Source organism: Podarcis bocagei (assembly GCF_964188305.1).
Source record: "Podarcis bocagei genome assembly, chromosome: 18".
NCBI classification, from domain to species: domain Eukaryota; kingdom Metazoa; phylum Chordata; class Lepidosauria; order Squamata; family Lacertidae; genus Podarcis; species Podarcis bocagei.
Window position 1 is genome coordinate 2,933,280 of NC_138144.1, and position 24,818 is coordinate 2,958,097.

Consider the following 24,818-nt stretch of genomic DNA (forward strand, 5'->3'; position numbering starts at 1 on the left):
GCTGAGGGCCTTCTGGCAGTTCCCTCCCTGCAAGAAGCCAAGTTACAGGGAACCAGGCAGAGGGCCTTCTTGGTAGTGGCACCCGCCCTGTGGAACGCCCTCCCACCAGATGTCAAAGAGAATAACAACTGCCAGACTTTTAGAAGACACCTGAAGGCAGCCCTGTTTAGGGAAGCTTTTAATGTTTAACGGACTATTGTATTTTAATACAGTGGTACCTCGGGTTAAGAACTTAATTCGTTCCGGAGGTCCGTTCTTAACCTGAAACTGTTCTTAACCCGAAGCACCACTTTAGCTAATGGGGCCTCCTGCTGCTGCCGCGCCACTGGAGCACGATTTCTGTTCTCAACCTGAAGTAAAGTTCTTAACCTGAAGCACTATTTCTGGGTTAGCGGAGTCTGTAACCTGAAGCGTATGTAACCTGAAGCGTATGTAACCCGAGGTACCACTGTACAGTGGTACCTCAGGTTAAGTACTTAATTCTTTCCAGAGGTCCGTTCTTAACCTGAAACTGTTCTTAACCTGAAGCACCACTTTAGCTAATGTGGCCTCCCGCTGCCGCCGGAGCACGATTTCTGTTCTCATCCTGAAGCAAAGTTCTTAACCCGAGGTACTACTTCTGGGTTAGCGGAGTCTGTAACCTGAAGCATCTGTAACCTGAAGTGTCTGTAACCCAAGGTACCACTGTATTCCATTGGAAGCTGCCCAGAGTGGCTGGGAAAACCCAGCCAGATGGGTGGGGTATAAATAATAAATTCTTCTTCCTCTTCCTCTTCTTCCTCTTCTTCTTCCTTGATTCCCAACCAAACCAGAAATCTCCCCCAAGCGTCGCCGGCTTCGCAGAACCAAGAGCCGTCCTCTCCTCTTGCAGCCTCTTCCGTCCGCCCGCCTGCTCACTCCTGCACCCGCCGCGGTTTGCATTACGCACCCAGCGGTGCGCTCTCGTCTTGTAGGTGGGCCACAGATCTGGGGGGAAAGCGGCCCCACCCTCCCATGCTCAATTGCCACTTCTCGGCTCAGTGGGAAGCTGCTGGCTGCGGCCGTCTCCATTTAAATGGAGATGTGGTCACGTCTTCCGCTGGGCAACGAAACGGCTCATGGAGAGTTATAGATCTGTTTGGATGTATGTATGCATTGCGAAAGGTAATGCGTTTCCGCTTCTAGATGCTGGGAGGCGGGGGGGGGGTGGAGGGTCAGAGAACCCCTGGGGGGCACAGAGTCTTATCCCCTCTCCATTGGCACACAGGAATGAGAAACTTTCGGGGGCGGAAGGTATGCAAACCTTGGAACCACACAGGATTCCATTTTTCCAAGGCTGCGATCCCATCTTCATTTTCATGTATAATATTTTTCTATTGAGTTGTACACTGCACATTCAAATTCAAGCATTAAACATCACCATCGGCATTTAAAGGTAAAGGGACCCCTGACCATTAGGTCCAGTCGTGACCGACTCTGGGGTTGCATCGCTCATCTCGCTTTACTGGCCAAGGGAGCCGGCGTACAGCTTCCGGGTCATGTGGCCAGCATGACTAAGCCGCTTCTGGCGAACCAGAGCAGCGCACGGAAACGCCGTTTACCTTCCCACCGGAGTGGTACCTATTTATCTACTTGTACTTGACGTGCTAGGTTGGCGGGAGCAGGGACTGAGCAATGGGAGCTCACCCCGTCGTCGCGGGGATTCGAACCGCCGACCTTCTGATCAGCAAGTCCTAGGCTCTGTGGTTTAACCCACAGCGCCACCCACGTCCCACACCATCAGCATTTAGGAGTCTCTGAATCCTTAGACTCCCCCTCCACCCTTCCATGGTTCCGCTGAATGGACTTAACCATCCAGGGGTCCTTTACCTTTTACCTGGGGAGTGGGGCACCTTTCTCTGAGCGAGGGCCGCAGTCTCAAATGGGCAGCTTTCTGGGGCCAGAGGCAAATGGGGGCCTGGCAACGGCTGTGATTGTGTCTCCCGAGCAGTTAAAAGCCAGAGGTTTTTCTCTCACACAAATGCATCACCCCACATCTCTCTATACCTCACACAGGTGAGCAGGAGGCCATTTTCGTCATCCCAGGTGAGCAAATCGTACTCAGGAAGGATATGAATCAGGGGCGTGGGGATAGGGTGTCAGAGTTTGGCCTATACGTTGGAGAAATAGTCTCTCTTTTTTTCTTTTTTACACAATCTTTTTTATTCTGTTTTGCACTACACACTTAAATTCCAAACATTAAACACCACCATCGGCATTTAGGTTTCCCTGAATCCTTACACTCCCCTCCAGCCTTCCATGGCTTCTATTTTCAATCTTTTTCAACTGCCTCACATATTTTCTCTCTTTTTCTCTAATAATCCATTTTTTACCTTCGTTTTTAATACATTGCAAGCATTTCTCAAACCCTGCCTAAGTTTTCAGTTGTTTACAGTGTTCTCTTAAGTACATTGTGAATTTCCCCCATTCCTTATTAAAATCCCTCTCTTCCTGGTTTCTGATCTTCCCGGTCATTTTCGCCATTTCAGCATAATCCATCATCTTCATCAGCCTCTTGTCTCTGGTTGGGGCTTTATCTTCTTTCCAGTTGTGGGCCAAGGTGCTAGGGGCTAGACCTCGAATTGTGCGGGTGGCACTGTGGCCTAAACCACTGAGACTCTTGGACTTGCTGATCAGAAGGTCGCCGGTTCAAATCCCCATGACGGAGTGAGTTCCCATTGCTCTGTCCCAGCTCCTGCCAACCTAGCAATTCGAAAGCACACCAGCGCAAGTAGATAAATAGGTACCACTGAGGCGGGAAGGTAAATGGCATTTCCGTGCGCTCTGGTTTCCGTCATGCGCCAAAAGTGGTTCAGTCCTGCTGGCCACATGCCCCAGAAAGCTGTCTGCGGACAAACGCCGGCTTCCTCGACCTGAAAGCGAGATGAGCGCCGCAACCCCATAGTCGCCTTTGACACGACTTAACCATCCAGGGGTCCTTTACCTTTAGCTTTTTTATCTTATTTTTTGTCACTGTTCCCCCTTAAATCCTCTCTCTGCCTCCTCCTTTCTTCCTCTTTCTTCCTGCCACTCCCTTCACCCCTTCTCTTCTTGCCATCCCCCCTCTCTGTCTTTTCTGCCCCCCGCTTCGCCCCCTCTCTTCCAGCCACGCTTTCCCTCTTAATTCCCCCTCGTCTCCTTCCCACCCACATGAAATTAAGCCAAGCGCCATACTTGGGGCCCCCTAGGGATACAGACCCCCCACCCCTCGATCTATGGGAACAGAGTCTATTGGAGGGTGCGAAGGAGGATAATATGGGGTTCATCCAGGCAACGCCTTTTTCAGGGACGACAGTCCTCAGGACGCAGAGGGTGGGAAGAAGCTGGGGGGGCATTAGACGAGATCGGCAAAAGAGGGGGGGGAGAAACTGCAGTCTCAGAAAGCAATTAGTTATGGTGTCTTAAGGAGCCCGGTGCACCCCCTTCCGAATCTGAGATACCATCGCCTGATTTCCCTGCTTTGACTAAGCCCCTAATCTCCCAGATAATCTGTCTCAAAAAATGCAAAATACATATATATATAAGAGAGAGAGAGAGAGAGAGAGAGCTAGCTAGAGTTGGCCTGTGAATGCAACACCTGAGGGGGCGCCGAAAACGATTCTCCCCCCGCACACTACTTTACTAATCACCTACTGTTGCCACTTTATTAATTTTAAGAGGTGCTCTGTTTAATCTTGTAAAAAGGTAATGGGAAGAGGTAAGATTAGGCCGACTACGTGGACGTTTCAGGCACTCGGGGCTTCTCCGCAAGAGGCAGAGCTGTTTCATAGATCTTGTGTGAAATCTTAGATCTGGAAGGGCCCTCCAAGGATCATCTAGTCCAACCCAAGAATTTGCAGCTGCCGAACCTGCAAACTTGGTGTTGCCTTCACCGTGCTCTAATCGACAGAGCTGTCCGGCTGTCGGCAGTAGGAATTGCCAGAAGCCTCAGGGCACCAGCAGCTGTGAATTTCTCTGCCACGGCGACATTTCAAATATGGATTTCCCGGCTCTTAAGTGGAAATGGATGTGGGTGGCGCTGTGGGTTAAACCACAGAGCCTAGGGCTTGCCGATCAGAAGGTCAGCGGTTCGAATCCCCGCGACGGGGTGAACTCCCATTGCTCAGTCCCTGCTCCTGCCAACCTAGCAGTTCGAAAGCACACTAGTGCAAGTAGATAAATCCGGTACCACTGTACTGAATTCAGATGCAGACGGAGGACCACAAAAGACATTATTGCCTCTTTCCTCCCAAGGGGAGGGGAAGTGACACAAAGCTAAGCCTGGCAGGGCAGTTTAAGGTAAAGGTAAAGGGGCCCCTGACTATTAGGTCCAGTCATGGCCGACTCTGGGGTTGCGGTGCTCATCTCGCTTTACTGGCCGAGGGAGCCGGCGTACAGCTTCCGGGTCATGTGGCCAGCAGGACTAAGCTGCTTCTGGCGAACCAGAGCAGCGCACGGAAACGCCGTCTACCTTCCCGCCGGAGTGGTACCTATTTATCTACTTGCACTTTGAGGTGCTTTCGAACTGCTAGGTTGGCAGGGGCAGGGACCGAGCAACGGGAGCTCACCCCGTCATCGCGGGGATTCGAACTGCCGACCTTCTGATCGGCAAGTCCTAGGCTCTGTGGTTTAACCCACAGCGCCACCCGCTTCCGGCAGGACAGCTTACTCTATGGCATTAACCCTTTCATGCATTGATTGGACTCATGCAGGTTATATGACGCTGGTGACGTTCTGAGTCCCTTAACCTCTGCTTTTCCCTCCCCCTGCAGGTTCCACCAGGGCGACTACACCGTGGAGGTGAGCATCAACGACTACCTGGACATCTACTGCCCTCACTACGAGCTCCCCTTCCCCATGGACCACATGGAGAGATACATCCTCTACATGGTCAACTATGAGGGCCACGACTCCTGCGACCACCGCCAGAATGGCTTCAAGCGCTGGGAGTGCAACCGGCCCGACTCGCCCAACGGGCCGCTGAAGTTCTCCGAGAAATTCCAGCTCTTCACCCCGTTTTCGCTGGGCTTTGAATTCCGACCGGGGCATGAGTATTACTACATATGTAAGTACTGGGGACGCGGGCGGCGCTGCGGTCTAAACCACTGGGACTAGTTGGGCCTCTCCTTTGGCCTGATCCTCTGTGACATCAGAGCAGCTAAGCCAATAGCAGCCGGAGAGGCTCTGTGTCTCTTTCCGTGTGTTGCGATTTCCCTCACCCTGAGAGGTCTTTCAGGACCGGTAGGTCTTTCAGGAAAAGGGACGCGGGTGGCGCTGTGGGTTAAACCACAGAGCCTAGGACTTGCCAGTCAGAAGGTTGGCGATTCGAATCCCCACCATGGGGTGAGCTCCCATTGCTCGGTCCCTGCTCCTGCCAACCTAGCAGTTCGAAAGCATGTCAAAGTGCAAGGGAAGGTAAATGGCGTTTCCGTGCGCTGCTCTGGTTCGCCAGAAGCGGCTTAGTCCTGCTGGCCACATAACCTGGAAGCTGTACGCCGGCTCCCTCGGCCAATAAAGCGAGATGAGCGCCGCAACCCCAGAGTCGGCCACGACTGGACCTAACGGTCAGGGGTCCCTTTATCTAGGTCTTTCAGGACCGGTGTTATATGGTCTTGGCAGCCGCTCCCAGTCCCCAGTCTGGCAGCTGCATTCTGGATTAGTTGCACTTTCCAGGTCAGCCCCACATAGAGCGCCTGGTAGTAGTCCAAGCGGGAGACAACCAGAGCATGCACCACTCTGGCCAGACAGTCTGTGGGCAGGGAGGGTCTCATCCTGCGTACTAGATGGACCTGGTAGACAGCTGCCCTGGACACAGAATTGACCTGCACCTCCATGGACAGCTGTGAGTCCAAAATGACCCCCAGGCTGCGCACCTGGTCCTTTGGGGGCACAGTCACCCCATTCAGGACCAGGGAGTCCCCCACACCTGCCCCCTGTCCATTTAAGGCTTGAAAGTTCATCACCAACACTTTGAATTGTGCGTGGAAATGTCCTGGGAGCTAATGAAGGTCTTTCAGGACTGGTGTTATATGGTCCTGGCGGCCGTTCCCAGTCCCCAGTCTAGCTGCCGCATTCTGGATTAGTTGTAGTTTCCGGGTCACCTTCAAAGGCAGCCCCACGGAGAGTGCATTGCAGTAGTCCAAGCGGGAGATAACCAGAGCATGCACCACTCTGGCCAGCCAGTCTGTGGGCAGGGAGGGTCTCATCCTGCGTACCAGATGGAGCTGCCCTGGACACAGAACTGACCTGCACCTCCATGGACAGCTGTGAATGCTTTTGAATGTCATTTGCTACAAACCACAGGGGGAGAGAGTTCTTCTGTGGCTCAGAACATGCTTGTGAGCTCCCCTTGGGGGTCTCTTGTTGGCCACCCATGCTGGACGGGCCCGATCCACCAGGCCTCTCTCCTTACATTCCCCGAGCTCTTCCTCCGAGCTGCGTTTCGAAAAGACAGCAAAATCGGAAGCGACGACGTAGCCAATTTAAGCGTCCTGATTGCACCGTCGATCCTAAACCAAAGCAATCTCAGGGACCGGTTTAATTAGCCGGCGTGACTCTATTTAACCTCCGGCGGCGGCTCGGGAACACCGAACACCCAAAGACCCAGCTGGCGGGGCCACATTCCACAGATAATAATGAAAATAAACTGATATGAGAGAGAGAGAGAGAGGCCCTTTGCAACTCATCCGTTTCCCCCCTTGCAATCACGCCCATCGTGGCAGCTGGGGGAGGGAAGGGTGGCGGGACAGCAGCGCTAAAGATGGTTTTGTTCCCAGACCATGTTTCAGCTTGTAAATGATTTGAACTCAGCCCTCCCGCCGGGACCTGTGGCCCGGCTCGGCTACCAGGGAGGAAAAATAATCAAACGTTGGAAATTAGCTTCCCGGACCACCCATTAAGAAAGCCCCTGATTGAGGGGTCTTCATTTATCTTCATTTTCTTTTCTGGTAAGGAAGGAAAGGGAGCGTGCCTGAAAATGGCAAGGGCAAGAAACCTGGCCGTGAAAAGGCTCCTGGTGACTCGCTGTACCTGGGGAGTTTGGGACGCGGTTGGCGCTGTGGTCTAAACCACCGAGCCTCTTTGTGATGGCCTGGGAATCCGATTCAGAGGCTGAACCCGAGGAATCCCAGCCTGCACAGGAGTCCCCGCCTCCAGGGCCGGCTGAGCTGGGGCAGGGCCTTGGATCTGAAGGCCCCACACCTGTGCCGGATCCTCAGGAGCAGACACCAGATGAATCCGTCCTGGCTCCAGAGGTGATTGAGGACCCATTGCCTGCAGGTGCTCCTCTCCCAGCCCTGTCAGGTGAAGGTGAGTCTCCCCCTGGGTCCAGTAACCCTCCAGCCTCTCCTGAACTGCAGAGGCTCAGGGCAGAGAGGCGAAGGGAACTGGTTTCTCCCAGGAGGAGTGCTCGCCTTAAGGCCAGGAGAGGCGGGTCACCTGGGGGCCGGGACCGCCCCTGGCCTCAGAGGAGATAAAGGCCAGTCAGCCCGGTCCCAGGTTGCGGGAGCAACGTCGTTGGAAACCTGTTTTTGCCAGCACCCAGACCTGTTTTTCCAGAGTTCCCGACCACGCCCGGCTTCTTGCTTTGGACCCCGCTTCCCCCTTGGTGGACAGTCTCCAGACCCTCGGCCAGGACCGGACTTTGACGACGCCTCACGGTAACCTGCCCCCCAGGACCAGCACACTCTTGGGCTTAGTTACAGATAGGTAGCCGTGTTGGTCTGCCATAGTCAAAATAAAAAAATTCCTTCCAGTAGCACCTTAAAGAACAACTAAGTTAGTTCTTGGTATGAGCTTTCGTGTGCATGCACACTTCTTCAGATACACTCATACCAAGAACTAACTTAGTTGGTCTTTAAGGTGCTACTGGAAGGAATTTTTTTATTTTGACTCTTGGGCTTGTGTGTGATGGCCTGGGACTCGGTGTGCTGGGCCCGTGGGTTTCCGTGAGGCATGGTCTGAGTCCAGTCCGAGGTCGAGGGTACAGTATTGAGGCCGTCCATCAAAGCTGAAACTGGGTCCAAGGCAGGGAGTTGGGCGAGGTCAGGAGATCCGGCAGGACAGGGTTCAGGCAGAAACTGGCTACCAACAACGTCGCTCCCGCAACCTGGGACTGGGGCTGGCTGGCTTTTATCTCCCCCGAGGCATAGGGCGGCCCCGATCCTCTGGTGACTTTCCTATCCTGGCCTGGAGGCGAGCACTCCTCCTGCAGGAACTTAGTTCCCTCCGCCTCTCTGCCCTGAGCCTCTGCAGCTCAGGAGAGGCTGGAGGGTTACCGGACCCAGAGGCAACCTCAGCTTCCCCTGACGGGGCTGAGAGTGGAGCACCTGCAGGCAACGGGTCCTCCATCACCTCAGGAGCCAGAGCAGACTCACCTGAGGACCCAGCACAGGTGAGGACCCTTCAGGCTCAGTTGGTTCTGGAGGCGGGGACTCCTGTGCAGGATGGGACCCCTCAGGTTCAGCCTCAGAGTCCGAATCCCAGGCCATCACACTCGGGCTCGGACTCGGAACCGGATGAGTCTCGGTCCGCACCAGATCCTCTGCCTCAGGCAGCATTTGAACAGAGTCTGGGGCCTGATCCTGAAGAGTCCCAGTCTGGACAGGTTCCCCTGCAACAAACACCAGCTGGGCCGAGTCAGGGGCCTGATCCTGCCCTGGCTCCAGATGTGGGGATGACCTCGTTGCCTCCAGCTGGGCCATCACTTACAGCTGCTCCACTACCGGTTGCGTCAGGGGAAACTGAGGCAGCCCCTGGGTCTAGTAACCCACCGACGTCTCCCGAGCTGCAGAGACTCAGGTCTGAGAGAAGGAGAGACCTGAGTACTCGCAGGATGAGTGCTCGCCTTCGGGCGAAACAGGGAGGTGAGTCACTGGGGGATCAGGACCGGCCGTTACCCCGTCAAAGATTAAAGGCAGCCGGACTTCGCCCCAGGTTGCGGGAGCAACATTGCTGCTTGCTGGAACCCTGTGCCTGACCTAGTCTGGTTTCCTTCCTTGGCCCTGTTGGACTGACTCCTTGTGGAATCCTTTGATTCGGGACCGGACCTGGACCGCGTTGCTCGGGTTAACCCCCGGGCCCAGCACATTGTGGATCGGAAGGTCGGCGGTTCGAATCCCCACGACGGGGCGAGCTGGGGGGCCTGTGGTTTCTCCTCCTTGCACTGCTGTGACATCAGAGCAGCTAAGCCAATAGGAGCCAAGGAAGCCATCTTTTCCCCCCCTCCCGACACAGGCGTGCTTGACATCACAGCTGCTAAGCTAGTAACAGTCAGAGAGGATGTAACAGCGCTTAACGCAGGCCTACTGTGGCGTCAGCTAAGCCAATAAAGGCTGGAGGGGTTGTGATTTTCCTTGCCGGTAGCCTGCTGTGACATCAGAGCAGCTAAGCCAATAACGGTTAAGAGAGGTGAAGACGAGGGCAACCAAAACCATCAAGGGATTTTCAGTTCAGGGAAGTGGCAAGGGAAGGCAGCGGTGAAGGAAGCCATAGTTGGCAGCTATGCTAGGGGGGAGGCAGCGGGCAGACAGCATGGGGCCTCTGGGCGCCCGAGACACGTAGCTTGGGTGTGCTGAAGGCCCCGCAGTGAGTGCTGCCCGCCATTTTGTCACCCCCTTAGTGGGGACACCCGGGGCAGACCGTACCTACCGCACACCCCCTTGCTACGCCCCTGAGTGAAGGTCCAGGGGAAATGATATGAAATTATTCCTGGCGTGGAAGAAGCAGAACGCGAGAACTCGTGGATGCCTAATAATAATAATAATAATAATAATAATAATAATAATAATAATAATAATAATTATTATTATTATTATTATTATTATTATTTATAATTTATTATTCTGATCCTGATCTGATTTGAGGATGTATTTTAACTGATTCTCTGATTTTATGTTAATGGGTTATACATTTGATGTTAACCGCTCTGAGCCCGGCTTCGGCTGGGGAGGGCGGGATATAAATAAAAATTATTATTATTATTATTATTATTATTATTATTATTATTATTATTATTATTATTATACCCCGCCCAGCCACTCTGGGCGGTTTCCCCAGCCACTCTGGGCTGCTTCCACAAAGACCAAAAATACACTAAGGTGTCACACATTAAAAGCTTCGCTGAACAGGGCTGCCTTAAGATGTCTTCTGAATGTCAGGTAGTTGTTAACTCTTTGACATCTGAAGGGAGGGCGTTTCACAGGGCGGGCGCCACCACCGAGAAGGCCCTCTGCCTGGTTCTCTGTAGCTTTGCTTCTCGCAATGAGGGAAACGCCAGAAGGCCCTCGGAGCTGGACCTCAGCGTCCGGGCAGAACGATGGGGGTGGAGACGCTCCTTCACGTATACTGGGCAGAGGCCGTTTATTGGAACATTGGAACTAAGCCGAACATTGGATTTCAAGGCAGAAAGAAGGAAGTCCTTCTTCACGCAGCTCAGATTTCAACTGCGGAACTCCCTGCCACAAGAGGCAGGCATGGCCACCCACTTGGACGGCTTTAAAAGCAGGTTGGGCAAGGCTTTCAACGGCCGCTGGGTCACGACGCTGGACTAGTTGGGCCTCTCCTTTGGCAGGGCTCTCGCGTAACACAGGCCTTCTGTGACATCAGAGCAGCTAAGCCAATAGCAGCCGGAGAGGCGGTGTGTCTCTTTGCGTGTGTTGCGATTTCCCTCACCTCGAGAGGTCCATGCAGATCTCCGTCTTGCAACCGCACGGCTTGGACCGGGCCCCCGGCAAGGAAAGAGATCGGGCCCCTTTGCGATGTCAGTTTCAAGGTCAGCGCCGCGGAAAGGGGAAACTTAACATCACACGCTCCCGAGCCATCTCTTGAACCAGAAAGTTGTCTGCGTTCCCCCCCTCGCTGCAATCAATAAAGAAATGTTAAAATAATAATAACATTATTAATTAAAATCCACGACCCCAAAGCACTTCACGATAGCAAGCCCTCTCTCTTTCCCTCGGTCTGGAAGCGGGCAGGCGGAATTTATCTTTCTCAATATTTTCTTCCTCTCCTACTCTAAAGCATCTGTTTTTCAACTTCCTTAATTTGCTCCTTTTATCTATATTAAATTACCATTTTCTCTCGTCGCGCGCGGTCCGCTCCCCCCTTCTCCCTGTGTAAAATGTCACTTGCAAAATAACTACATTTACTACGACACGCTCTCTCTCTCTCTGTGTGTCCCTCTCACTCTCTCTTTTTAATGTCGTTAGGGAAAGATTACACAGGAGTAAATAGTGAAACTCATCACGGCGAAAGCCGGTTAGAATTCATGTCATGTGGAACATTACAAATTATGTTTCTTTGAGGGCAGTGTATTTAGCAGACATGAAAGAACGAACACTACCTCCTTCTGCAGCTTGCAAATTGGAATTCTATTAACCTTCCAGGAATCTAGATGAGAGTCCTGGCTATGCTCAACAGTTCTAGGTCAAGGTTAAACAACAGTTTTGGGGGCCACAAGGGGGTCGCTTTTCGGCTTTTCAGAGGGGCTGGAGGAGGGGGTTAGAGAGAGAGACCTACCCAGAACTGGAGGACCGGGGTGGGTGATGGACAGTGCCAGATTTAAGTAAAGGTAAAGGGACCCCTGACCATTAGGTCCAGTCGTGGCCGACTCTGGGGTTGTGGCGCTCATCTCACTTTACTGGCCAAGGGAGCCGGCGTACAGCTTCCGGGTCATGTGGCCAGCAGGACGAAGCCGCTTCTAGCAAACCAGAGCAGCGTACAGAAATGCCATTTACCTTCCCGCTGGAGCAGTACCTATTTATCTACTTGCACTTTGACGTGCTTTCGAACTGCTAGGTTGGCAGGAGCAGGGACCGAGCAATGGGAGTTCACCCCGTCGTGGGGATTCGAACCAGCGACCTTCTGATCGGCAAGTCCTAGGCTCTGTGGTTTAACCCACAGCGCCACCCGCGTCCCATGTGCTAGATTTACGTATAAACTAAACAAGCTATAGTTTAGGGCCCCACTCTCTTGGGGGCCCCAAAAAAAATTAAAGGGAGAAAAAAACCATGGATGTACATTTACAAAATATAAGATAAAAACAAATAAAATAAAACCTACATGCAGCAACAGTGTTTTGTGTTGTGTCGGCTCCTATGATAGATGTCATGGGCCCCACCTGCTAGCCTGCTCCCTAAAATATCCCTGGTTTGCTCCTTTCTATATATAGGGTGCCTACATTCTTCATGGACTGGTTGCATGGCAACATGTGCAAATAGCTTTAGATACCTATTAGGTCTATAAATGACCCTATAGCTGTGGTCTAAAACCACTGAGCTTGCAGATCGGAAGGTTGGCAGTTCAAATCCCCGCGACGGGGTGAGCTCCCGTTGCTCGGTCCTTGCTCCTGCCCACCTAGCAGTTCGAAAGCACGTCAAAGTGCAAGTAGATAAATAGTCTTCCCTCCGGCGGGAAGACAAACAGCGTTTCCATGCGCTGCTCTGGTTCGCCAGAAGCGGCTTAGTCCTGCTGGCCACATGACCCGGAAGCTGTACACCGGCTCCCTCGGCCAATAAAGCGAGATGAGCGCCGCAACCCCAGAGTCGGCCACGACTGGACCTAATGGTTGGGGGGGTCCCTTTACCTTTACCTCTAATAATATTATTAATTATCAACCTTGCCTTTTGCTTAGAATAGATAGCCTCTATGCCTCTTACAAATGTCATTCCAAAGTTCGTCTAGGGCCTTCAACATAAAGGCCCATGAAACACTGTCAAAAGCTTTTTCCGCATCAATAAACATCAATGCTACTCAATGATGTTTATTATATTTCTAGTATTTTCTTTCATTTGTCGACCTGGGAGAGATCCTGTTTGATCTTGATGGATTATTTCCAATAGTAGACCTTTCATTCTCCTGGCTAAAATATTTTCAAATATTTTATAATCACAATTTAATAATGAAATTGATCTGTGATTTTTCACTTCCAATCTATCTACCTCTTGCTTTGGAATTAAAGTAATGTATGCCTCTTCCCAGGTCTTTGGTATTTTCCCAAGGGCACATCTCAGCAAGGCAAAAACTTCACTCCTGCTGGACCAGTACGGGCCGTGGCCTTGGGATAAGAGCCGTGGGCTAGGGAGAAGGGTGATGCTTGTACAGGTTTATCTTTTCTTTATTATATTTTATATGCCACCTTTCCCCCCAAAACCTTCACAGCACTGTAAGTAGTTCTCCCCCATTTTAGCCTCACAACAACCCTGTGAGGTGGGTTAGCCACAAAGCTCACCGGATCACCTTTTGGGTAGAGCCAGTCACTACCTCTTAGCCGAACCTATCTTGCAGGGTTAGGTAAATAAAGCTATGATTTCCCCACTAGTGATGTATGGAAGTGAGAGCTGGACCATCAAGAAGGCTGATTGCCGAAGAATGGATGCTTTTGAATTCTGGTGCTGGAGGAGACTCTTGAGAGTCCCATGGACTGCAAGAAGATCAAACCTCTCCATTCTGAAGGAAATCAGCCCTGAGTGCTGACTGGAAGGACAGATCCTGAAGCTGAGGCTCCAATATTTTGACCACCTCAGGAGAAGAGAAGACTCCCTGGAAAAGACCCTGATGTTGGGAAAGATGGAGGGCGCAAGGAGAAGGGGACGACGGAGGATGAGATGGTGGGACAGTGTTCTCGAAGCTGCCAGCATGAGTTGGACCAAACTGGGGGAGGCAGTGGAAGACAGGAGGGCCTGGCGTGCTCTGGTCCAGGGGGTCACCAAGAGGCGGACACGACTAAACGACTCAACAACAACAACACCTCGCAGGGTTGTTGTAGAGGTTAAAAGGGGGGAACCATGTAGACTCCCTGGGTCTCCTTGGAGGAACAAAGGGAGGGCATAAATGTAATGCAATCAATTTAGGTTTGGCTGAGAGACATTGACTGGTCCCCAGGATTTGAAGAGGGTCCCGAGGGCCGTATAAAGCGGCTTGGAGGCCCGCATCCGGCCCCTGAGCCAGGGTTCTCCCACCAGTGACTGATGTAGTTAAAACAAAAAAGTGCACCTTCATTCTTCTTGGCGGCAGGAACTCTGCCCGCGCTCAGAGGCACTCTGAGTCTGTTGACCAAAAGAATGCCTTCTTTGGCAAGGAAGGCACAGGCGTGTTCGTAAAAATTGCCTGCTCGTGTGCGGGGAGACCTTGATTCTTGCTTCCCCGCCAGCCCTCAGTCTAACTGCAATGTTTAATCAGTTGGCCAATGTAACGTTGCTGGGGGCGGGGGCACCGGGCTGGAATTAGGTTTGGAAATTAAGCCAGAAATTCCGAAAGAATAAAGGAATGCAACAGGGGGAAAATCCATTTATCCCTTTTTTCTTTTCTCTCCCTCCCTCCCTATGCAGACTAAGGATCCGTGAGTTATTTGTGTTGGAAATGCGGGCTTGGCCCTCACGCCAGCTCCTCGCACCCAGAGCGGTTTCCAAAAGGAAGCCCGCCCCCAATTTAAATAAATCCGGCATATGGATAATCCTATTGCATGCTAATAGAGGAGATTCGGAGCTCAGCGCACCAAGGCCTCCTGCAGTCCGAATGGTCAGGTTGCAGCAAGCGGGACTTTTTAGTCCAGAGAAAAGGCAAGCGAGAGGCGACGCGAGGAAAGTATTGCAAAATGCACGATGCGGTAGGTGGAGGAAGTGAGCAGAGAAAATATCGCCCCCCCCCCAATCTCTCGCAATACAGTGGTTGTTGTTGTTGTTTAGTCGTTTAGTCATGTCCGCCTCTTTGTGACCCCCTGGACCAGAGCACGCCAGGTACTCCTGTCTTCCACTGCCTCCCACACTTTGGTCAAACTCATGCTGGTAGCTTCAAGAACACTGTCCCACCATCTCGTCTTCCGTCGTCCCCTTCTCCTTCTGCCCTCCATCTTTCCCAACAACAGGGTCTTTTCCAGGGAGTCTTCTCTTCTCATGAGGTGGCCAAAGTCTTGGAGCCTCAGCTTCAGGATCTGTCCTTCCAGTGAGCACTCAGGGCTGATTTCCTTCAGAATGGAGAGGTTGGATCTTCTTGCAGTCCATGGGACTCTCAAGAGTCTCCTCCAGTGCCACAATTCAAAAGCATCCATTCTTCGGCCATCAGCCTTCTTGATGGTCCAGCTCTCACTTCCATACATCACGACTGGGAAAACCATAGCTTTTACTATATGGACCTTAATACAGTGGTACCTCAGGTTAAGTACTTAATTCGTTCCAGAGGTCCGTACTTAACCTGAAACTGTTCTTAACCTGAAGCACCACTTTAGCTAATGGGGCTTCCTGCTGCTGCCGCGCCACCAGATCACGATTTCTGTTCTCATCCTGAAGCAAAGTTCTTAACCTGAAGCACTATTTCTGGGTTAGCGGAGTCTGTAACCTGAAGCGTATGTAACCCAAGGTACCACTGTACTAGAACTCGGGGAACATCCGATGACGTTGGAAGATTCAGGGCAGCTAAAAAAGAAAGAACTTCTTCACGTGGCGCAGAGTTAAACTGTGGAACTCACCTCCACAGCAGGCGGCAACGGCCACTGACTTGAACCGCTTTAAAAGACGATTAGGCAATTCACAGGAGGAAGCTAGCAATGACTATTAGCTATGATCAGAGGAAGAAAAGTTGTTTAGATTTTTGCTTTGGGGGGGGGCAAAGTCACTGAGCTTTCCTGCCCACAATATTGCAAATTCACAAAAGCAAAAGAAGGGGTTTTTGAGCCAAAAGCAGCGCTGCCACAATGGGTTGCCATACGTCTAGATTTTCCTAGACATTTTTCAGCCCAGACACTGCTTCCAACAGCTGTATTCCGGAAAATTCCAGGCGTATGGCAACCCTGAGAAAAACAAGAACTTTTTAGGGGGTGGGTGGAAGCAAAGTCCTTCACACACACAGCTTTCCAACCTCCAAAAAAGCCCTATGTGATCGAAAGATGCCTGCAGGTCTGAGCACAGGAGGGAAAGGGCTTCACGGAGAACGGTTCGGGGGTTTATTTGCAAAATATAATCCTGGGAGACACGGGTGGCACTGTGGGTTAAACCACAGAGCCTAGGACTTGCTGATCAGAAGGTCGGCGGTTCGAATCCCCGCAATGACGGGGTGAGCTCCCGTTGCTCAGTCCCTGCTCCTGCCAACCTAGCAGTTTGAAAGCACACCAGCGCAAGTAGATAAATAGGTACCACTCCTGCGGGAAGGTAAACGGCATTTCTGTGCGCTGCTCTGGTTCGCCAGAAGCGGCTTAGTCCTGCTGGCCACATGACCCGGAAGCTGTACGCCGGCTCCCTCGGCCAATAAAGCGAGATGAGCGCCGCAACCCCAGAGTCGGCCACGACTGGACCTAATGGTCAGGGGTCCCTTTACCTTTTATCCTGGGAGAGGGTTTCAGCCAGCCAGCCATAAATAAGGAATCACTGCCCGTTTTGTTTCCCCCTTTATTTGAAGGTTTCTCTTGGACGCCTTTCGCACTCGGGCCTCGCTCCGGGAGATGGGTGCCCCTCTCCCCGTGGCAGGATATGCAGATGGAGGGGGTGTGGCTATGCAAACGAGGGCATTCTCCGCTCCTCAATGGCTCCCCATTGAGGAGCGCTCTCTCTCCAGCCGACAAAAGGTGACATCAGCGCTCCATTGTCGGGTTTTCTTGTCCGGGAGACAATATCGCTCCTCTGAGCCCCCCCGGGGTTGGGAGCGTGTAGATGAGAAGCGATGGGAAGAGAGGGAGGCGGGGAGGGGAATTAAAATGAAGCCCTCGACATTGTTGCCATCAATATCTCAGCAAGCCTCTGGGAACAATATTGAAATCCCCTGGGAACAGGGCTGCCATGGAATGTCAGCTCGGCAGAAACCGGCCCTCTGTTCAGAAACGAGGTCTTTCCCTGACATCCTTTAAGGACGCAGCTATTTCCATTTATTCAGAATACTCTTTACGCCCTGCCGTCATCCCCCTGAGGAGATCGGGCCGACACGCATTTAAATCAAAAAAGTGGTTTTTAAAAACCGAGCAAGCAAAGCGTAGCACCACAGACAGAATCTCCCAGAGATCTTAAGAACTTTTGGAACTACCCTGAACCTGGCACTGCCGCATAAATCCCTGTTCTGCTTCTGCAAGAAACCGATGTAAGCTTTGGAACTCCCTGCCACTTGACCCGGGCCAGGAACCTGCGATGAACTCTTTCGCACCTGCTAAAAACATTTTTTGTTTCGACAAAATGCCAGCGTGTTTTTAGTTTACTGCTGGCTTTAATTCTTTGAATATTTAAACACACACACATACACACTGGTACCTCAGGTTAAGTACTTAATTCGTTCTGGAGGGCCGTACTTAACCCGAAACTGTTCTTAACCTGAAGCACCGCTTTAGCTAATGGGGCCTCCTGCTGCTGCTGCCGCGCCGCCGGAGCACGATTTCTGTTCTCATCCTGAAGCAAAGTTCTTAACCTGAAGCACTATTTCTGGGCTAGCGGAGTCCGTAACCTGAAGCCTATGTAACCTGAAGCATATGTAACCCGAGGTACCACTGTGTTCTTGTGTTTTATTCTTTTTTAAACTTTATTGCAAAACAATTTACATATAAAACACAAAGAGAATACCTCTATGACGACTGAACATTAACTAACAACACATCATCTAACATCACACACACTTTTGACTTCCGGTTCACCTCACTGTGCTTTCTACATATTCTTAACCTTTACGCATTTCCTGTTATATCTGTTACATACCCAGAAAATTTCCTGCATTTGTAGTTTTCCTTAATATTCAAGATTCAGTCTAGACCTGACAGGAGATTTGCATTTTCACAATGTTGTTTTAGATATTCTTTAAATGTTATCCATTCTTTACACACTTTCTGGTTTGAGTTTCCTCTTGTTCTCGCAATCATTTTTGTATGTTTCAAGTATTCTATCATCTTCACCTGCCAGTCAAGCTTTGTAGGAATTCAGTCACCTCTCCAATATTTTGCTACTAAAATTCTAGCTGCCATAGTTGCATACATAAAGATGGTTCTAAAGTTGTTGTTTTTTGGATTTCAGTGGACATAAAGGCTTCTGGGTTTTTTTGGAAGGAGAATTTAAAGATCTTTTTGAGTTTGTTGTATATTATATCCCAGAATTCTTGTATCCTCACACAGTCCCACCATATGTGCATGAAAGTAAGGTAAAGGGACCCCTGACCATTAGGTCCAGTCGTGGCTGACTCTGGGGTTGCGGCGCCCATCTCGCTTTACTGGCCGAGGGAGCCGGCGTACAGCTTCCGGATCATGTGGCCAGCATGACTGAGCCGCTTCTGGCGAACCAGAGCAGTGCACGGAAACGCCGTTTACCTTCCCGCCGGAGTGGTACCTATTGATCTACTTGCACTTTGATGTGCTTTCGAACTGCTAGGTTGGCAGGAGCAGGGACCGAGCAACGGGAGCTCACCCCGTCATTGCGGGGATTCGAACCGCCAACCTTCCGATCGGCAAGTCCTAGGCTCTGTGGTTTAACCCACAGCGCCACCCGCATCCCTTGTGCATGAAAGTACCTTCCCCATTTCTTTTTGTTTTATTCGTAATAATGGCACTCGGAGGCCTTGGGCAGTGGAGAGGGTGCCGGCGCCCCGAGGGGTCCCCAAACAGAGGGGAGACTCCCCACACAATTCCTTTGGCCTTGCCATGCACCAGGGCATTGTGGGAAATAAATGGCTACCCAGCATTCTTCGGAAGGGAGCCCGCCATTTGCGCCCGGCCTTCTCAAACCAGGGTAAAAGGTCAAGGGACCCCGACCATTAGGTCCACTCATGGCCGACTCTGGGGTAGCAGCGCTCATCACGCTTTATTGGCCGAGGGAACTGGGTCATGTGGCCAGCATAACGAAGCCGCTTCTGGCGAACCAGAACAGCGCACGGAAACGCCATTTACCTTCCCGCCGGAGCGGTACCTATTTATCTACTTGCACTTTGACATGCTTTCGAACTGCTAGGTTAGCAGGAGCAGTGACTGAGCAACGGGAGCTCACCCCGTCATTGCGGGGATTAGAACCGCTGACTTCCTGATCAGCAAGTCCTAGGCTCTGTGGTTTAACCCACAGCACCACCCGCGTCCCCTCAAACCAGGGAGCCAGCCCTAAAAAGAGAATAACGACAGGGTGCAAAATGGTGTCCACACTCATATTTCGGCCGCCGCCATTTCTATTTTCTCATAATTCCTCATCACGAGGGAGGGAACGCTTCTCCCCATCGCTTCCCAGCGGCAAAGTGGGGCCACGAGCTTTTTAAAAAGGGGGACCTGCCATTCCTCACCCCGCCCCAAACTGCCCCAGATGGACACAGCATCTGTGGTGATTTTAGAGGGACGGAAATGCCAAGTAGTTTTCCCAGTGTTCCCTCTTTGTCCAGCTCCACTGCAAAAAATAAAGCCCCCAAAGTGGCAAAAAGCTCAGATATGAAAACAAACAGGACTTTAGCCAATGCATATCAAAACACACACACAATTTTTTTATTTAAAGTTTTGCTCCATTAAAAAAAACCCCACCAAAGTAGATAGTGCTTGTGTTGAAAAAACAGCTGTGCAGTTTCTGAAAGAATCATATTTTTTCTTTATTGCTTCCTGACTGCTTTTTTGCATCAAACGTCACACTGTTTCCCCCCTTCCAAACATATGTGATTTTAGCAGGCATAGAAGTGGGGGAATGGCACGCGAATCCTGCATTTTCCTGGTTCAGAAAATCCACACACCGCTCTGTGTTAATTCCTGGACAAAGATACGGGTTGCGAACAGAAGGACCGGTTTAGAAACTTGAAAACGTTGTCTAGAAAGCACAAAACCTACATGTTGTTTGCTCTGGTGAAAATATTATCTTGTCCTTTTAAAAAAAATAATAATTGAGAAACCCCAATCATTAGATCCCCATCCAAGCACTTAATGTGTGTATCTGTAAATAGAAAGATATTGCAAAAACCCAAACGGTATCCAAGCCTCGCAGCAAATATATCCTTTCAAAAGAGAATTCCCGAGAATTCCCAGCTCACTTGTTTTCATCCTCCTGGTTGCAAGAGGTGGATAAGTCTCTTTATTTGATCAAATCTTCAATGTGAGTTTTAATCTGTTTTTTTAAAAAAGCTTATTGTTATTTCAACCTGAATAATTATTGTTTTATCTTTTTTTGTAAACCGCTTTGGTGTTTGTCTGTATTTTTACAATCCAGAGCAGCATATTCCTGCGTTGCGGAGAGTTGGGTCCCTTCCAACTCTGCGATTTTATGATTCTAGATAAGTTTCAAATAAAACCCAGAACCACGTTGAACACATTATCCAATGAAATGAAATAAAGCAGGACAGAGCGAATTTAAATTAAGCGTTTTTGAGTCCTGTTGTGAACTCCAAGAAGGAAACTTTCAAGATACGCGAGGTCAGGTTCCTGGTGGGTTTTGCTAATGCAGTTCTTCGCGATATACAGGTGAAACTCGAAAAATTAGAATATCGTGGGAAAGGTCGTTGATTTCAGGAATTCAACTTGAATGGTGAAACTATGAGATCGACTCATGACATGCAAAGTGCGACGTGCTTCTACTTCTCAGAGGTCCAATCTTGCTCAATTTGCAACCCTTGTTTGCTGATTTCCTTGAATATTCTAATTTTCTAAGATGGTTAATTTGGGGTTTTCACCAGCTGTACGCCATGATCATGGCAATGATCACAAATCAAGGCTTGACATATCTCGCTTTGCATGTCATGAGTCTGTCTCATATATTAGTTTCACCTTTCCAGTTGAATTCCTGAAATCAACGAACTTTTCCATGATATTCTAATTTTTCGAGTTTCACCTGTAGAACAAATCAAGGCTTGACATATCTCGCTTTGCATGTCACGAGTCTATATCATATATTAGTTTCACCTTTCAAGTTGAATTCCTCAAATCAATGAACTTTCTCACAATATTCTAATTTTTCGAGTTTCACCTGTAACTATTTTAAAAATCTGATTCTTCTTTAACGCCTCTCCATTCAGAAGGAGCGTTAAGGATAGATGCAGATGAGCTGAGGCCAACGCTTGAATCTACAGTTTCCCGGATAAGCAATGCTCTTAAATCGGTGTCTGAACGTGGTGTTAACACGAATTTTCGGTGACCCTTCCGAGCAAAGGCCTTTTCTTCAAACAGGATGTCCCCCGCCTGGCTCCCAAGTCGGGACTGTCAAGGCCGATCTGTTTCAGGGACAGACGGCAAATCCACCTTGTCAAGTCACGGCCTCCCTAAAAGTGCTTTTCAAATGCACCTTTTCTTTCCGCCACTCAGCCGAACTGTCCATCCTAATCCGGGCCAATTTCATGCCTCGGAGAGTTCCCACCCACCACCCTGCGCTTTTAATTGCAAACTTTTTTGCTCTTTCTCTCAAACCGACCCAGCCTCCTCCTCCTCCTCCTCTCTTCGCCCGCCTCTCCCGACTTATCTGCAGAGCGCTGTCGAAAGCGTATCATTTGCCTTGTCAGGTTTTTATTGGGGGAAATCCGAACATGTCCAAGGATGTACGGCGGAGAAAAGCACCCCGCTTGGGGGTCAGAAAACTTTTGACATCAGTTTGATCAAAGATGCGGTATTAAAAGCGGGGTCTTTTGTGCGCGGGGTATGCCCCCCTCCCCAAATCGCCCGGCTAAAGAAACGGAGGAAGCACCTCGGAGATGGCTAAGCTTCTTAGCAGGAGCTGGGCAACATCTGTGGGTCAAACGGCAATTGGCGCGAGGTCTTTCCCATGGGGGGGGGAGATACATCTGGTAGGCTGCTGTGAGAGTAGGATACTGGACTCAGCCTCGGCCCAGAAGCCAAGCTCTTCCGGTGCTCCTATGTTAAGGGTATCAGGAAAGGATATATTGGCAGTGCCAGAATTACATACAGTGGTACCTCGGGTTAAGAACTTAATTCATTCCGGAGGTCCGTTCTTAACCTGAAACTGTTCTTAACCTGAAGCACCACTTTAGCTAATGGGGCCTTCCGCTGCCGCCGCGCGATTTCTGTTCTCGTCCTGAAGCAAAGTTCTTAACCTGAGCTACTATTTCTGGGTTAGCGGAGTCTGTAACCTGAAGCGTCTGTAACCTGAGGTACCACTGTATAAGCTAAACAAGCTATAGCTCAGGGCCCCACTCTCTTCGGGGCACCCCAAAAAAATTAAAGGGGAAAAACTGGATTTACATTTCCAAAACATAAAAAACAAATAAAATAAAACCTACATCCTGCAACAGTGTTTTGTATTGTGTAAGCTCCTAGGATGTAAGTCATGGGCCCCGCCTGCTAGCCTGCTCCTAAAATATCATTGGTTTGCTCATTTCTATATATAGGGTGTGGGACGCGGGTGGCGCTGTAGGTTAAACCACAGAGCCTAGAACTTGCCGATCAGAAGGTTGGCGGTTCAAATCCCCGCAACGGGCTGAGCTCCCGTTGCTCGGTCCCTGCTCCTGCCCACCTAGCAGTTCGAAAGCAGTTGCGGCGCTCATCTCGCTTTACTGGCCGAGGGAGCCGGCGTATAGCTTCTGGGTCTTGTGGCCAGCAGGACTAAGCCGCTTCTGGCAAACCAGAGCAGCGCACGGAAACACCATTTACCTTCCCGCCGGAGCGGTACCTATTTATCTACTTGCACTTTGACGTGCTTTCGTACTGCTAGGTTGGCAGGAGCAGGGATGGAGCAATGGACGCTCACCCCGTCACGGGGATTTGAACCGCCAACCTTCTGATCGGCAAGTCCTAGGCTCTGTGGTTTAACCCACAGCGCCACCCGCATCCCTTTTGCACATCAATGCAAGGATCTTGAACACGACTCGGTAGTAGGTGCAGTCTGGCTCCCGCCCCAGCCAGGGCGTCTGAACCAGGTCCGAGGGCACCAAATGTACATTACAATAGTCCAGCCTCAAAGTTACCAATCCATGGATTGTAACGGCAAGGCTGTCTCTGTTCAGGGATGAAAAGGGAACTTACTGGAAATGGCTACCTTGGGTCCAGGAATTTAAAGCGGCTGACTCTTGAGTAGGGCCTCTGTCGGAGACAGCCCTACACGAATCGCCCAGCGAGGGCAGCCTGCCCTGAAACATGGGCTATTTGAGCAAAATGAAAAAGAGTGTGGAAGGGAAACAATTGGCCCCATTGCACTGTGTTCATGCTGCAAAATTCACGACGGAAGCCAAACCACGACAACGTTGGTGTCATTTGGGGCTATAGGGTTCTGAAACAGAGCAGGGATTTAAGAACAGGGGCTTCAGAAATAACCCTATAAATCTGCCCTTTTTGGAAATGTGTAAAATTGAAACTTTATGTAGGACACATATGGAATTTTTTTGGGTGACGACGTTCTGTCTCTCCTGTCCTCTCCTCCCCTTTTGTTTCTTGCAGCGGCGACGCCTCCGAACTTGGTCGACAAGCCCTGCTTAAAGCTGAAGGTTTACGTCCGGCCAACAAGTAAGTGACATCTCAGGACACCGGAAAGATCCCCTGCAGGTTCCAGGGTGCCATTTCGGCAAATCCCAGGGTGCAAATTTGCACACAAACACATACCCATCTGGGATTCACGATTCAGGGATCGGGTCTCTGCGAATCCCAGCCAGGACAGGATTCGTGGCTCAGAAACCATGTCGATATACATTCTGAAACTCACCATTTGAGAGAAAACACTTTTCAGAGCGCATGTTTTTTTAGCGGGGTGGGGGGAGGCGACGCAGTTAAGGAACGCAGGGTTTCGTCAATTATTATTTTATCCCCTCCCTGTGAGAAGCCAAGTTACAGGGAACCAGGCAGAGGGCCTTCTCGGTGGTGGCACCCGCCCTGTGGAACGCCCTCCCACCAGATGTCAAAGAGAAAAATAGCTACCAGATTTTTAGAAGACATCTGAAGGCAGCCCTGTTTAGGGAAGCTTTTAATGTTTATTAGGTTATTGTATTTTAATATTCTGTTGGAAGCCACCCAGAGTGGCTGGGGAGTCCCAGTCAGATGGGTGGGGTTTAAATAATAAATTATTATTATTATTATTATTATTATTATTATTATTATTATTATTATTATTATTAATGTACTTTATATACCGTCTCTCTCTGCTGAGGGAGCTGTGAAGCAGACAAGAAACTCACTCAGCAAAACTCTCCCCTATGTTTTGGAGAGGACGTGAGCACTTTCTGAGAATTGTAGAGTTGGAAGGGACCTCTTGAGTCATCTAGTCCAACCCCCTGCAGTGCAGGAATCTCAGCTAAAGCATCCACGAAAGAGGGCCATCCAACCTCTGCTTGAAAACCACCAGGGAAGGCGAGTCCACAACCTCCCGAGGGACAACGTTCCACTAGCTCTTACTGTCAGAAAGTTATTCCTGATGTTTAGTTGGAAAGCTGAGGCTCCAAGACTTTGGCCACCTCAGGAGAAGAGAAGACTCCCTGGAAAAGACCCTGATGTTGGGAAAGATGGAGGGCGCAAGGAGAAGGGGACAACAGAGGGAGAGATGGTGGGACAGTGTTCTCGAAGCGACCAGCATGAGTTTGACCAAACTGTGGGAGGCAGTGGAAGACAGGAGGGCCTGGTGTGCTGTGGTCCAGGGGGTCACGAAGAGGCAGACACGACTAAACGACTCAACAACAACAACACCTCGCAGGGTTGTTGTAGGGGTTAAAAGGGGGGATCCATGTAGACCCCGTGGGTCTCCTTGGAGGAACAAAGGGAGGGCATAAATGTAATGCAATCAATTTAGGTTTGGCTGAGAGACAGTGACTGGTCCCCAGGATTTGAAGAGGGTCCCGAGGGCCGTATAAAGCGGCTTGGAGGCCCGCATCCGGCCCCTGAGTCAGGGTTCTCCCACCAGTGACTGATGCAGTTAAAACAAAAAACCGCCTTCATTCTTCTTGGCGGCAGGAACTCTGCACGCGCTCAGAGG

The 24,818-nt window shown here is 50.5% G+C and overlaps 1 protein-coding gene across 3 annotated transcripts in view; it reads left to right on the forward strand.

The window, feature by feature from the left end:
- Nucleotides 1-24,818, forward strand: part of EFNA2 (ephrin A2) — a 256,111-nt gene that overhangs the window by 222,258 nt on the left and 9,035 nt on the right. For all 3 annotated transcript variants that reach the window (XM_081178107.1, XM_081178109.1, XM_081178108.1), the window contains 2 exons: nucleotides 4,770-5,062; nucleotides 23,297-23,362. In XM_081178107.1, coding sequence (XP_081034233.1) covers nucleotides 4,770-5,062; nucleotides 23,297-23,362 — 359 coding nt within the window. The remainder of the gene's footprint in view (nucleotides 1-4,769; nucleotides 5,063-23,296; nucleotides 23,363-24,818) is intronic.